General features: G+C 41.0%; 1 protein-coding gene across 2 annotated transcripts in view; it reads left to right on the plus strand.

The window, feature by feature from the left end:
• LOC144031229 (diphthine--ammonia ligase-like) overlaps window positions 1-14,962 on the plus strand; it is a 65,537-nt gene that overhangs the window by 5,449 nt on the left and 45,126 nt on the right. For both annotated transcript variants that reach the window (XM_077538123.1, XM_077538124.1), the window contains exons 4-5: window positions 12,125-12,198; window positions 12,853-12,971. In XM_077538123.1, the coding sequence (XP_077394249.1) occupies window positions 12,125-12,198; window positions 12,853-12,971 (193 nt within the window). The remainder of the gene's footprint in view (window positions 1-12,124; window positions 12,199-12,852; window positions 12,972-14,962) is intronic.

Consider the following 14,962-nt stretch of genomic DNA (forward strand, 5'->3'; position numbering starts at 1 on the left):
AAGTAGAGATGGGCATTTAAAAATAAATGTCCTAGATGAGGAAAATGAGTCATTGATTAATTGGTTATTTTTTTTAAGAGTTCTCGTAGATGTCAGGCTGAAATTATTTTGAGAATAATCTTAGAGGAAGACAGTTAAAAAAAAAAGAGAGAGAAGCAAAATACTAAGTAGTACATGAAAATAAATTGTGAATTTCTCAATTGAATGTCTTAATTCCTATACTGTACTAGCATGAATGCAACAGCCTGAGGTTTAGAGACCTCCCATATATTATTCAGGTACTATGATTAAATATTTATGATTGTAATATTGCAATTTTATTACTGTATAACGCTGAACTGTTTCTTGTTGTATCGTTAAGATATATTTATTGGTGCATGTTTTGGTTAAAAATGACCAATTTCTCAGAAAAGTAAATATACATTCTTGGAATGTTAGGATTTATTTGACAGTAGTTATTTTACCGAAGATGTACATTTAAAATTGTAATAGTATGGCTTTATTCTCTGAAAAAAATGTCTTTATTCAGGTATGACATTTTTACTTTGTTTCCATAAGATTACATTTTTCTTAAACAGAAAAATTGTACTATGGTAAGATTTAAGCATTTTTTTCAATATAATATTAGGGCTTTTTTCCCCCCAAATAGCATTCTGTATTAGCATTTTTTTAAAATCTCTTTAAATCATCTGATTTTTCCTCATATTTCTCATATCATTTTTTAAGAGCCCTTAAAAATGATCAGCATTGTAACAAAAGAATAAGAAAGTACAAAGTGGTGGATGCAACAACCAACATATGGCAATGAAATCGGTTAGAAACTAGAATGATAGACTCTCGTAGATTAATATTTCCTGGAGTAGTTTAACCGGTGGATGTTGGTCCATGAGCGAGCACTTTATTTTGTGCTGATTGCTTCAGTTAATCAATTCTTCATAGTTATGCCCATCTGAGTCTAAATTCCTTGCTTCGATATTCTCATTGTGGATTTCAGAGGAGTAAAATGGTTCTCTCCACATACCATGTGTGATTCCATACTCCATGTGTGTGTGATCCGCTCTGATGTGTGATACAGATCAGCAGTGTCAGTCACCCCTGGCTGTAACGCTCAGTCTCTCCCGCCGCCCACCCCGGCACCGCCACCCCCTGAAGGCCTGCAAAACCCCTCATATTAGTCATATCACATCCCTCAAATCCTTTATCCTTCTCGCTGTGCTCTGTGGCCTGACACAGGGGCTTTTTGTGCCCCATGACCCCCGCTTGTGCACATGGATGTGGTGCGTGTGTTCAAGGTCAGGTAAAAGCTGAGCTCTTGTGTGACGACAGATACATGTGTGCTTGCTCGCCTGCACTTGTTTTCTTTATGTCGCTTATGAGCCTTTCTTATTAGGTTCAGTATACTCACGGTATATACGTGCTGTAAATCACAAGCTTTGTTCTTTTAATTACCTTTTTTTTTCCCTGGCAGTCATTTTGACATTATTAAACATTAATACAGTAGTAGAATTACACAATGAAAATACAAGACTGATTTCTTTTAAAGGCTGCCATTCCATTGTGGTGATTATCTAGATAAAGGTGTAAGTACATGAACATATTGTCACCATTTCATATTGCTATATTCCATTTTTACTCCGCCTGCTGCTGCCAGAATTTAACTTTTTCCTGTATTTTCCTGTGTCATTGATCTTTATAAACAGCTTGGAGAGGGAATCAGATGGCCAATGTTGAAACATTTGATTCATTGTGTTGGACTTGTAGTGTTTTTCATACAAATATTTACTGGAATTATGACTTAATTCCTCAAGTTAGTAGGTAAGTGATAGACTATGACACATTCCGATTTACATACTCATGCAGGGTTTGTCTCCACCTTAGGAATGGAACATGATCATAAATAGAGGGCCACCTGATTATTTTCTATTTTTTATTTTTTATGCTTTATGTAATAGCTGCTCCTTTTTTACAATTTCCCTAAGTCGCTATTTTGAAAAATCAGCAGCAACATAGAAGGAGGGGACAAAATATATTAGGTAGTATAGAGTTGTAAAATACATAGCCCGATGCCTTGACACCCAACACTCAAGTCTCCTGCCTCATCCTGTTGAAAGTGATGTTGCTGTCCAAAATATTTCATACTTGCTGGACCTGACGTCATCACGCATCTAATTACAGGATGCCGCAGACACACTCCAGTTGCTAAAGTAATCCCGCCTTTTCTGGTTTTTGCATGAACAGCATATCCATTTTTTTTTTTAAATTTTGTAAAATATGCTAATTATATATATGGAACTGTCCCTAACACGAACCCTAACACCACAATACCACAAAACAAGCGTGGCACAAACAAATGGGCAAACCAACACTTTAATTAAGTTTGGTCTTGACGATGTTACATACCCTTATGGTTATTGCATTGCAAAGACAACCAAGCTAAAAAAATTGCATGCTGTTCAAGTTTCAGATGCTAAATTGTTGAGAGATAATATCACACAGTGGCAAAAACACAACACTCACATTACAATTCGTTGGTGACTCTATTACTTGGTAACCTTTGAGCTGACGAATGCAGACGAAGACATTTAAGCTCATTAGAGTGATGAGGAACTATAGATGATCTCTACGCACGCGTTCCCATCCGCCAGCTTTAATTAGAGGCGCTGTGACATCTCTGTCACACCGAACGTTGGCTTTGGGGAGGATGGAAATGTTACTTTCAAGTTGAATTTGCCGCGCTGAAATGCATTCTGCGAAACATTGGTAAGGCTGATCAGTTTACACTTGCGCTGTTTGCATATGCTTTCATGTGAAGTTGTTCTAATTTAGATCCTGACCTTCAATAGAGAAACACAAGAAAGTAAGAAGACTTACAGACTTACTTTTGTGTGCCCTGCGATTGGCTGGCAACCAGTTCAGGGTGTCCCCCGCCTACTGCCCATAGCCAGCTGAGTTAGACTCCGGCACACCCCGTGACCATTGTGGGGAGCAAGCGGTTCAGAAAATGGATGGATGGCTAACTGTCTATTTGTCTTGGTAATCTTAATAAAAAGTCTTGTGATCCATTTTGTGAATCACTGCACTGTGCTAACTGCTATCATCCAGCTTGCTGTGGTTGTCACTGAAAAACAACTGAAATTGGTCACTTTTCTATGTACTAACTACAGAGCCTTACTTTTAGTATGTAAACTGACTTAATTCTCTTGCTAACAGGCTCATTTGATAAAAACCTGCCTTTCTAACCATCACCAAAATTATTACTCATGCTCTTAAACACCAAATCAGACAGAAAGTTGTAGCTAACAATGGGAGTGCCCCACTAAATATACCATCACTGTTCACTGGAATTGCTGAGGTTTCAAACTGTCACTTGTGGACCCGGAATGCTAACGCGAAGAACAGTTCTCAAAACATAGCAATGAGCTTCTCTTAACTGTGCTATAAGTTCATCCATCCATCATGGCACCTGTCTGGGACGGCTTGAATCCGCTTGAACTTGTGCTCGACTTAAAAGTGAGTCAGCTATGTCGTGCTATCTTCTGGATCTTTTGGCTCAAGATGTACTGTAGACGACGTAAGTTGGTGGTGGTGATTTGTATCTAAATTGTAGGATGCTGACTTGAAACAAGTCACTGTTCATTCACTTTATGCAGTGATAGAAAAAGGCTAAAAAAAAAAAGGGTAAATCCAGTCGACTAAATTTCAATCAACAATATTGATCTCGAAATGTGTCTAGCTTTCATACGACTGGAGCGGCTAGTGGTTCGTCACTTCCTTCTGGACAATGCACTTTTTGCACGTGATGCCCAACCAGACTTGAAACTGGCCTCGGATTCAAAAGTCCGCTACAGATGACCTTAGTTTGTACAACACATGCTCGGGATTAGATAACAAAAACTGTCCAAATGTCCTTACGGGTCCTTGACTTTGTATTTATTGCATTGTCGTCACACATTTTTCTCGCTCAAGATGCTGCAGGGGATGGAGGGAAACTGTAGAGAGGAGGTTGTCGAGCAGGCGGAGGAATCTCTTAGTTGTATCGATTAGGGAGCTGAGGTGTTGGAAGACAAGTCGGAGTGGTGTGAACTGCTGGAGGAGGGCGGGGGCGGGTGTCAAAATCAAACATACAGCCCTTCTCTGATTACCGGCGCGGTGCCGCATTAGACGTTCATCGGGGGGCCGGCTCAACAGGAAAATGGATTTTTCTTAAAAGCGGCTTAATACATAAATCATGACCTCAGGGGTCACAGGCGAGGGTTTAGGAGAGGCGATCAATAACCGAGCTAATGTGAGCTTGTTTGCGGTTCAGGGGTACCACCGAATGCTGTTCTTGGAATGAGCTTACAAGCAGCCAAAACTTGTTTCATGTTGTTTTTTTTATCCGTACAACAGCTAATGTTAGCTTTATCTTTGTGTTTGTTTAGCAGTGCAGTTGAGACTCACAGACTTACTTTGCATAGCACGAGTGCGGCAGTGCCTATATAATGGCTAGGAGTATATAGTATATTGTTTGTCGGTCCCTGTGTGGAAATAGCGAGAACTATTCGGAGCAGGCCCATTTCCCCCCAAATTGCTAGCGACTCCCCACAAACAACTGATAAAGAGCCTGGCCTTCGAGCCCTTCTAATTTGTTTGTATTTTTCTGCTTAATGTACTTCACTCAATCGTGTTTAGCGATGATGGGAGCTGATAGGCCTATCTTGCCTAACCAAGGGCAGCATAAGCCACTAACAACAGCCAAGCGAGCACTTTCTCTTCCAATGGCTAGACTGCACGTGTTCGTACTTATCTTGAGCGCATTTTGACAATCTTCTCAGAGGATATTTGCATTCAAGTTATTAACAAGTTCAATGACACATTTTCCAAACAAACTTATATTCTGATCATTGTCTTCCCCAAGACATGATTCATGTCCAAAGTCATTTTGCCCATGAAATGGGAAACAAATGCCCATGTAAAAAGTCATTTTACCTATGATGTTATCACAATACATCGCCAATTGATTCAATATTTTTATTATGTTTCTGTTGTCAACTGTTGTCATGTTTCTTGGGACTGTTTCAAAGTTATTTACCCCAGTAGTTTATTTCTTCTTCAGTACATTGCAATTACTGATCAATGAGTGTGCAATGGCTCTGATTGATTTTTTTTTTCCAGTAGCTTGTTCTTCTTCTTCTTCTCCCGAGACTTAAATAATTTGTCTTTACAGGCAAAACCTGAAACTTGATTTTTTTTTTGTTTTTAATTTATTGTCTTGTTATTAGAGAACATTTTCTTTCCAGCTTAACCAGTATCAACAGCCAGTCAGGCTGAGTACTTTACAACAGACAACTGAGCAGTCTTTAGATCCAAAATTATTGCCTTTTATGTTTTATTTTGTGAGCCGTTCCCCCACAAGAAATATTTGTGGCAGGCCCCATTACCTTTTCCGAAGCTTAAGTCATAACCCACTGTTGGAAAAAAAACACCACCTGCAGTCTGGAGAATAGGTTAAGCCAGCATGTTTTCCTGCAGTCACTCTCCGGGGGAGTGTGAAGGGTCTGCGACGGTCGGTTGGAGCGACGCACTGTTGACTACAGGACAGACAGAGCGGGCCAATATGCCAAGAGTCTGGAACCTGACCTCACCAGAAACAACATTTACATTTGAGAGTGTGTGTGCTTATACATCAGCACGTGACTGTGTGTGTATATATACATGGACGTCAGTACATGAGCGCGCATAGACCTTCTGTGGAACAATTGGTTGATTCGGACCATGAAAAGCAACTGACATGGTTTACCTCTCCGCGGCATGGGAGACTCTCTTACCTTAGCTGTGACTGAGCTGGGATTAAGCTGTTTTTTTTTTTTTTCTTCTTCTTCTTGCTTTATGTCGCGGAAAAAATCCTTTTATTGGTGACAAGCAAAACCTTGAATGTTTGGATGCCTTTAGATCATTTCCACTCTTTGCAAAAACAACCTGGATTGATAATGTTGAAACAAAGGGATATTATCCCACTTTATGCTGAAAATAACATTAACGTATTGGTTTTCACGGCTTGGATTGGAAGTATTCATGAGCCTCCGCTAGTTTGATAAACTACCTTCCATTTCGCCTGCCGTCCAACATTTAATTTTCCATCCATGTTGATATGGGAAGTTTGCTTCGTCCTTGGGCTTGCTGAAACCTGGTCTTTGTGCTTGCTTTGGCCGTGGCCTTCTCCCTTCCAGCCTCGCTTCTGGCAAAACCCGTGTTTATGTATCTCTATATATCCGAGAGGAAACTCGTGAAACATTAATCTCTCAATCTTTTTTTTTTTTTTTTTTTTAACATGATTTCCTACATTCACATTAGTGTATATACAGCAGTGTTTCTGAATCGTTGTAAATGAATTATGCGTGTGCAACATATAGTATAATATATGTTTTAGCCCAAGGGTGGGGGAGAATTCTTGTTATAAAGCTCTAAGTGGATACTAGCAGGACACAATGCTACAACGAGCAGTTGAGAATAAAATTAACGCCAGCAGTGGAGTGACAGCTATACTAGTTGGAATAAATAACTACCGGTATACTTGTGTGAATATGTAAAACAAGCAACAAGAGTAGTCCGCGACATTGTATCTGATGAAACTAGCAATAGTTTGGTTGCAATAATAATTTGGTCGTAGTAGTTTTGGTTGCAGATATGCCCCGTCAATGGCAAAGACAATACACACTCATTGCTTTGATGAGACCATACCCCTCAGTGGAGGAGACTACTTTACCCCAACTAATCGCAAGAACCTGTTTTGTGAGCCGTTTTGTTTTTCTTATCCCGCCAAACTGAATGGTTGAGGACCCACGTGTGACACAACACGAGCCCGTCTGTGAGCTCAGACCCGTCTCTCAACAGCTGCTCAGGAAAGAAAGCCTCACTAAATTACCAACAAGAATGACTGTGAAAGATTTCCGGAGCTTTGCAAAGACAGCTTCTAAGCCTGCATGTCAAGTTGTACACTGTGGCATTGTACCTAGATTTGAGTTTTTAGTACCAGTTTTTTTTTCGCACAGTTTAAAAATCACATTTGTAGCTGACCAGATCAAGGTGTGTATTTCAGGGAGGCTACTTGCAATGGGCCGGTTTTAAATAGATGTAAGCTAGCGTCTTTCGCCTTGAAAGGTAAACCTCAAGGATTAACAATGCAGAGGATTCTCGGTTTATGGTGGAGTTCTGTTCCCAATGCCTCTACCCCAGTAACCTGAATTTGTGCTTAAGTCTAACTTGAGTTTACCTACTTGTGCCGCCTAAACTGGATGAACATGCCTTCAATATATGGTAAATTTGGAAATACTTCAGGTTAGTCCTTATCTCCCTACATATGAAGGTTTGTTTGTTTTGCTGGGTTTTCTCCTGGAAGTCCAATGAAACATGGCACTCTTGAGAAAAAAATAATTGTTCAAAAGCCGTTAACATGCGATAGAATGAGTGTGCGTACTGCGTTCATAAACTTCCGTTTGTTGAATTCACTCAGGTACAACACTGCATGTCACTTAAGAGAAAATGGCTTCTGACTCTGAATTTTCAATACATCATCGGTCACCTTGGGGGTTTGTCTACCTTAACAGAATCACAATATAGACGCTGATTTAAAATAAAATAAGCCAACACTAAGCTTCCTGTCAATGGGGCATGTATCGAGTTGTCAGGACAGCCAGCCACGCCCCGGGATTGTTCGTCCGCATCGCATTAAACACAATCACTTGACCAAGCTGGCCCTCTCCGCCACGTACTACATGTACTTGAGCTGGCCCAGCCCCTCACTCCATGTTCTCACTGTGTCATTACATTACATGACTATAGGGCTGCCGAGCTGATCTAATGGAGAGAACATTAAAAGCGTCCAGTCACTTACTTGATGGGTCCTGGAAGAGCTGGATGGAGAGGAGGATTGTATGACAAGATGGGGGTGGCTAAAGGATAGAGGTTAGCTGTGGTCTCGCTATGATGATGGCAATACAGCGTGTGATGGTGCCCTGATGCCCTTGAGCAAGCTGTCATTCAAAGCACTTTAATTAATTTCTCTACCTTGTCACCTTCCACTCCTCCTCCTTCCCCACCATAACACTGAAGCCCGGCACATGCAAGAGGTAATAACATAATGGAAAGTGTGCGTCAACAACTTTGGACTCGATAAAAAGATGATTTTTTTTTCCCTTCTCTTTTTCATGGAAATGCCTGTCAAGGCGGCGCATAATAGTCAAGATCCGCCAACTCAGGCATCTCACCGTTGCCAGAATAGGCTTGAAGGAGGCATTTTGGAAACCCAGCATTTCGCTAAATGGAGCTTTTGTATTGTTAAGCAGTATAATTAAGACATCACAGTGACAGCCATTGGGAGGGAGCTAATGAGGGTTCTTATGTATTCTGCAGGAATATAGAATTTTGAATATTTCATGGTGTTCTAATTGTCTGGGTTGCTGCTGATGGCTTCTTTTCCTCAATATTGTTCAGTTTCGCCTCTGTGTTGGACAAGTTTGGGACAATCCTCCTGGACTGGTCACCATTCAATCACAAATGCAAACAGAACCCCAAGTCACGGTATGAAACGGAACAATATAAGATGATGAGATTATTTAGAACTACTGGCAGGGTGACTTTTTATAGGTTTCTACTCCATTAGGTGTCAGTCAGGGTGAGTAGATTTACTTTAGAGACACTTGCATGACAGAATGAATCGTAAAATTGTTTTAATTCACTTTAAATTGCATCTTACTGTGAAATTGTTTTGAACCTAGCACTACCTCGAAGTCAACCAGCATCAAAGAACGGAATACATTTGATTTTACTGTAGGGGCCTGAATTGTGTGATGTTATTTCTCCTGTCCTACCATTAGGTCAAATACATGTCTTACCTGAAGGCAGTGTGACTGTGAATACAATTGAACAACTTTTCTTTTTTTTTGTCCCTACCAAGATGAATGTACATATAATTACAAAGTATATCACGCACGCTACCTTGCAATTGAGTTTAATGCCCGTGTCGTTTCTTTGTGAAGCATGCCTCCTGGCCTTAATCTTCCCCTGCAGCTGACATCTTAATAACTCAGTCCTCTTCCATCCATTTCCATGAGAGACAATCCGGATGCGGGGGTAAGGAGGAGTTTAATGAATTTGACAATTAGTAACAGGAGTTAATGACTGCATGAAGCTAAGTACCCTGATGGACATGGCTAGGGGACCAAGGGCTTCCGTTGCTCAGGGCCATAGATCCTCATTAATAGCGTTTTTGTGCCTGATGGAGAGGACAGGGATAGTTAGGCCAGCCTTTGTTTAGTAGTCGCCTCCGACGGGGCTGCTGCAGGGTTGCGCGGTCAAACAAAGCCGGGCTTGAATTACTCCCGCTTGGGGCATGACTTAATGCAGGGCCTCGGGTCCGGCATCAGGTGAATCTGCCTTTTAATGAAGCGGCAAACGTGACATAGAATGGGACGTCTGTGCCAACAGTCATGCACATACATACAAGGTCAAAGCCGATAAAATGCTTAGCCAGAATGTTATGATTATTTATGGGTCTACCTTGCTTCAAGATCAGTTGTTATAGTTGTTATTTTGATTTCTTTAGCAACCATTATCATGCCTCTTACATTTGCAGTTCACAGTATTTTCCTGAATGAATTGCTGGTTGGTTGGCTTAGCATGGGGTTTCCTTGGACACTCCAGTTTTTTGCCCATATTTCAAAAAAAAATATTGCATATGACATTTATTAAAGACTCTCAGTTGTCCTGAGATGTGAATGTGATTATGACTTCTTTTTTGGCTGCATTTGTCTGCACTGTGATTGGCTGGTGTCCAGTCCAGAATGTACCCCGCCTAAGCTGTCTCTCGAAAGATTAGTCTCTTTCCAAAGTTTCCGCTTTAAAATGGTAAAGATGTCATTCATGTGGGTTGTTGTTATTGGCTTGCCACTGCAACTTGGCCTACGAACTTTGAGGTTGCGCAATGTTGACCGAGGCCAAATCCCAACCTCAAAGTCTCAAACCCCTTCAGTTTCAAAGCCAATCAAACGATTCAATTGGTGTTGATTCACTCGATACGCCCAAGTTATCTTATATTCTTCTTTTAGTCCATCCTCATCCCAATCTGTGCCTCCTAATTGGCCTCTTTAGGAAGTGACAGTTGCATTTAGGCAAAGGGTTATCATTGCATTAGACGAGTGTGCCGGCCCTGAGGCTTACCTCGAACTTCACGACTGAGCCTGCAGCCCCCTTAGCTGCTATGCCGGGCCTGAAACGCTATCAGTCCAACTTAATTACTGTCACCGGCCAGTGGAATTGACTGTAATGTTTCTCACAATGGTCTGATGTTAAAACATACTGAATCCTGAGGCCTGAAGATGTTTAAACCTGAGGTCACACAGTTAAAGCCGCATTTATCTGCATCCTCCCCTTTTTACCTTTTACACCATACACTATTTTACACCAAAACACATACACACACATGCACACACAACAGTGCATGCTTTTATCTGATTAGCATTTAGCAGGCATGCCTACTTGGAGTTGTATGTGTGTTTGTGTGCAGCACAGCATCAGGCCCCAGGCAGGGCATGGATTTCATTTAGGAAAGTATCAAAGGTTTACACGCTGCTCGCTTTAATCAGCATGTTTATCAGGCAGAGAAAAATTGCAGGAAGCAAGCACGGGCGGGAGGGAGGCGGAGGAGGAGGACGACCGCGAGGGTTATCTTAAGGACCAGTAGCCAGGGAAATTGATAATGTCTACAAGGTAATTTACTGGAGACCGCTCCATCCGCTGCGCTCCCACCACCGGCCTGGCATTCTAATTACAGCCCGTGTAATGTTCTAATGAATCTGCAGGTGTGTGTCGGTGGGGGAGGATGTGCTGAGGTAGGGAACGTGTGTATCTGCATGCACCACTGCACCTTGGTTGTGTTTGTATGATTGTTTGCGTGGATTTGGGTTTGAACATGTTCCTGTCCTTCCCTCGACTCATACAATATATGGATATGATGCAAAGCAATTAGAAGGGTCCTCATTGGTATTGGGAAAAATATGCTGCGGCCATAAAAATGGGCAGTTATAGTCACATAAGGTGAAAGTGAAAGAAAATTGGACGTTCAAAGTATTGGAAGTTTTGTGGTTTACGTAGCTGACTTTCTCAGTTAATGATCCATTCAAAATCACCCCCGTGATTGACTGATGACTCGTCCAGGTTTGTGCCTTTCAGCTGTGATTGGCTCTCCTTATAGTCTCACTTGCACCTTACAATGTCTCATTCCCAACAACCATCCAATCTCATATTTATACCTAAAGACAATTTGAGTCTTCTGTGAGCTATCATGCATGTTTGGATGTATGCATGCTGTTTTTGGAATGTGGAAGAAAAGTGGAGAAAATCCACACAGCTTTAGGAGAACATTCAAACTCCACACAGAAAGGGCAAATCCTGGATTTGAACCTACAACCTTAAATCTGTGAGGCAAATTTGCTAACCACATGGATAAACGGTAGTAAAAATTGTACTTCCGGAAACTGTCGCAGTTAACGCAATCAGTAGGAGCTGATCATAATAACAGACAACAATAGAGGAGGAACAAAAGCTCTCTTGTAATCACTTCTTTGCATCGTTGGACGTATTTTATTCAAGATGAGACTAAGGACTGCAAAAAAATGGAGTACTGCAGTAAACTGGAAACTTTTGAATATTATTGTGTATGTGCAGGGTCCAGAGCTAAGGCATCGCCAAAAGAGCCACCCAATAGATAACAAGAGACCCAGTAGAGAGTAAGCAAAAAAATAATAATGGAACTAAGGCACACTAACGTATCATACACACGTGTACTCATGGCTAAATAAATAAATACATCTCCAGGGAATATGGGCTGAACCACAGTGACTTTGATATGACCGGAATGTAAACATCCTGACAGTGAATGGAAAGACTTTTGTGCGTGTGCATGTCGGGGTGTGTTTGTGTGTGTGGCTGGGGTCAGATTAGAAACACCATTGTAGGTTGAGAAAACAGTATTTAACCCCCATGGGACGCAAACGTCATTGCCTTTACTGAGCGTATCGCACATATTGTATCGAAAATTGAGGGGTGGGGGGCATTGTATTTGAAGGTTCCTTCATTCTCTCCACAGGAAAAAGAGGGTGTCGACGCAGTGTCTGCAGGGGCCATTCTTTCTGATTACCAGAGGGTCCGTGTTGAAAATGTGTAAGTCTCACAACGCACATACAGACATTCACACAACTCTTTTGACTTTAATTTGACTTAATACTCTAATTAGAATCTAAAAGTTGTATTTCTCTAACTAAACCCATCGATCACATTAGTAGGATATTCCGCTGTCAGCTTGTTCATTGCACTTTCAACGCAAATGCTTTTCTGTGAAAGCTGTTATGAATATGCATTTACGGGTTACCGTACGTGTCAGAAAGAAAAAAAAAAGTCCCATAATGATCACTTTAGGTGTTAGAAAATATTTTTTTTTGTAAAATAAATATATTTGTGTTAAAATGATTATACAAGAACAAGGTCTCACAAAATGATTAGGTAATCATTTTTTTAGGCACTCTTTTTATATTTACATTTTTTAAAATTCTTTCTAAATATAAAAAAGTACAAGAAAATACACATTTCAATTGATACAATTATTTTAGATGTTTTTTTTTTTTGTGTGTGGTGTCAACAACACATTTTTATCTCAATTATGCTTTCCACAACACTCACAATCAAAGTTTATGGCATATTTTTCAGGTTAATGTTTGGCCAAAGTTCCACTTGTGCAACTTTAGAGGCTTTCAAACTTTAGGTAGCACTCTAATTTAGCACCACCCCACTTTTCTCACTTCCACCTGTCCCCCCCAGGTGTTTACGTCTTGGTTTGCAGCCTCTGGCCTACCTGTGGCGGCGAGACCAGCAGTTGCTGCTCTCAGAGATGATATCATCTGACGTCCACGCCATACTCATCAAAGTCGCCGCCTTTGGTGAGATGGCCTCCCCTTTCTCTCTTTTTTTTTCCTTTCCCCCCGCAGCCCTTGCGTCGTACCCCGACTACAAACCCTCCCCTCATGGTCAGCCATTTTACTCTCTCCAGAGTCTTTGTTAAGTAGTCACAGTAATCGAAGAATTTTGATAAGTGACTGATAGGATGAGTGGAGAAGAAAGCGAGAAAAGCAGAATAATGGCCTAATCGCGAATCTGTGGCTTAGCGCTGGTTGTCGAGACGTGTGCCACAGGCAAAGGCATTGAAGCGGAGAACAATATGAGGAGATAAGGAGCGCAGAGGGAGGAGGGTGTCGTGCACGCCATTGTGTGCGGCTGGCTGGCAGCTGAGAAGTAATCGCAGGTGCTCGCCCACCTCTTCCCGTTCACATTTAGCCCGTCAATAAACGGCACGTGTCCCTCGTCGTGCTGCAGCAACACCCGCTTTTCCGTACTCACTCGCGTGATAAAAATGGGTGAGCGCTCATATGCGTCTCTCAACTGCTTCCACGCTGAGCTAAATGCGCTTGTAATCTGCGCCCTACCCGCCTGCTTTGGAGCCTGAGGGCAAGAAGATGACTGACTAACGGGGATGTTAAGGAAAGCAAAAAAAAAAGTTTAACTTTTTTTGAGTGTTCAAATGTTCACTTTTATCAATTGTGATGTCGCTTGGCAGACTCCCTCTGAGTTTCTTGGTGAGAAATGATAATTATTCAACACCGTTAATGGGGATGAATGATTTCGAAAATTAATCTTTCCATCTACATTGACATTGCAATTTAATGTGTGATTATGTTCTCTAAGTCTTCTTCCTCTCCCACGTGTTTTAAACACAAGCAATACATTTCTCTGTGTTAAAATAAACATAAACAGATTTATGATATCTAAATGTTTTGGTCTTATAGGTTTATGCTAAAATAAAGGCAAACGACAGATTTTGACAAATTTACCTCACCACATTATGTCAACTCGTCACTCACCACGTGTTTTTGTCCTGCTTGAGGGGGTGGCGTGGCCGCTTTTACTACAGATGATTGCACGGAATGAAATGTCTGCGTCACCTTTGATTGATTTAAATTGTCTGCTATTCATGAATGTGCAGCTTTGGTAGGCCAGGTTTGCATCAGACCACGCTCTAGCAGGATTCAGAAAAAAATTTCGGCTTGCATTATCAGTAGAAGGAACATGCACCAAAATTTTTTTTTCAAAACTGAAATAAGTGAAAAAGTATTTAACCCTATATATTTCCACAGTTGGAGTGCTTCAGTCTTTGCAGTTGTTTTTAGCAGTTATCTTCGAACAGTGACAACATATTTAACACATTTTCTAAATTCACCATAAAGGGTTTTCTGCAGTCAACAACATGAGAAAAATTGTCATATTGTTTAAGGGTACAATTCATATTGAGAAAGAAAAAAAAATAAAGACCCACACTTGAAGTTAGTCAGTCACAGTGTAACTCTGTTTTCTCTACCATAAACAAGACTACATCCAAAAGCAAATCCTCCACATTTTTGCACAGATTCTAATTAGAACGAAATGTCACCTCGGGTGTCTTTTTTTTTCTTTTCTTTTTTTAAGCGTGCGGCTTGGCCTCCCACTATATTGGCATTTGTGTGTGCGTGTGTTTTGGCTACAGGTAAAAATGTGGGGAGATCTTATCGGATCTCCCCTGACTCTTCACTTGTCCCGCGGCACTGGTAATTAGAAAGGAGACTGTTGAATGGCGGCCTTCAGGCATTTCTTTTCTAATTGCAGCTTTTGGTGAGAGCAGGTCTGGGCAGTGAATTTTTAAGGGAGATTGTGTGACAACGCAACAAGGTTCCTAGTGGCCTGTGTGTGTCTCTGTGTGTGATTGTTGGAGACAGAAAAGCAGTGTGATTTGAAGGGATTTAACGTATGAAATAAAAAAATAAAAAATAAAAAAAAAGTGGAGGTCAAAGTTTAAGTCTCCCTATGAAATGACAGCTAAAACAGCTTATGATATTCTGCC

This window comes from Festucalex cinctus, chromosome 12, assembly GCF_051991245.1.
Source record: "Festucalex cinctus isolate MCC-2025b chromosome 12, RoL_Fcin_1.0, whole genome shotgun sequence".
Classification (NCBI taxonomy): Eukaryota; Metazoa; Chordata; class Actinopteri; order Syngnathiformes; family Syngnathidae; genus Festucalex; species Festucalex cinctus.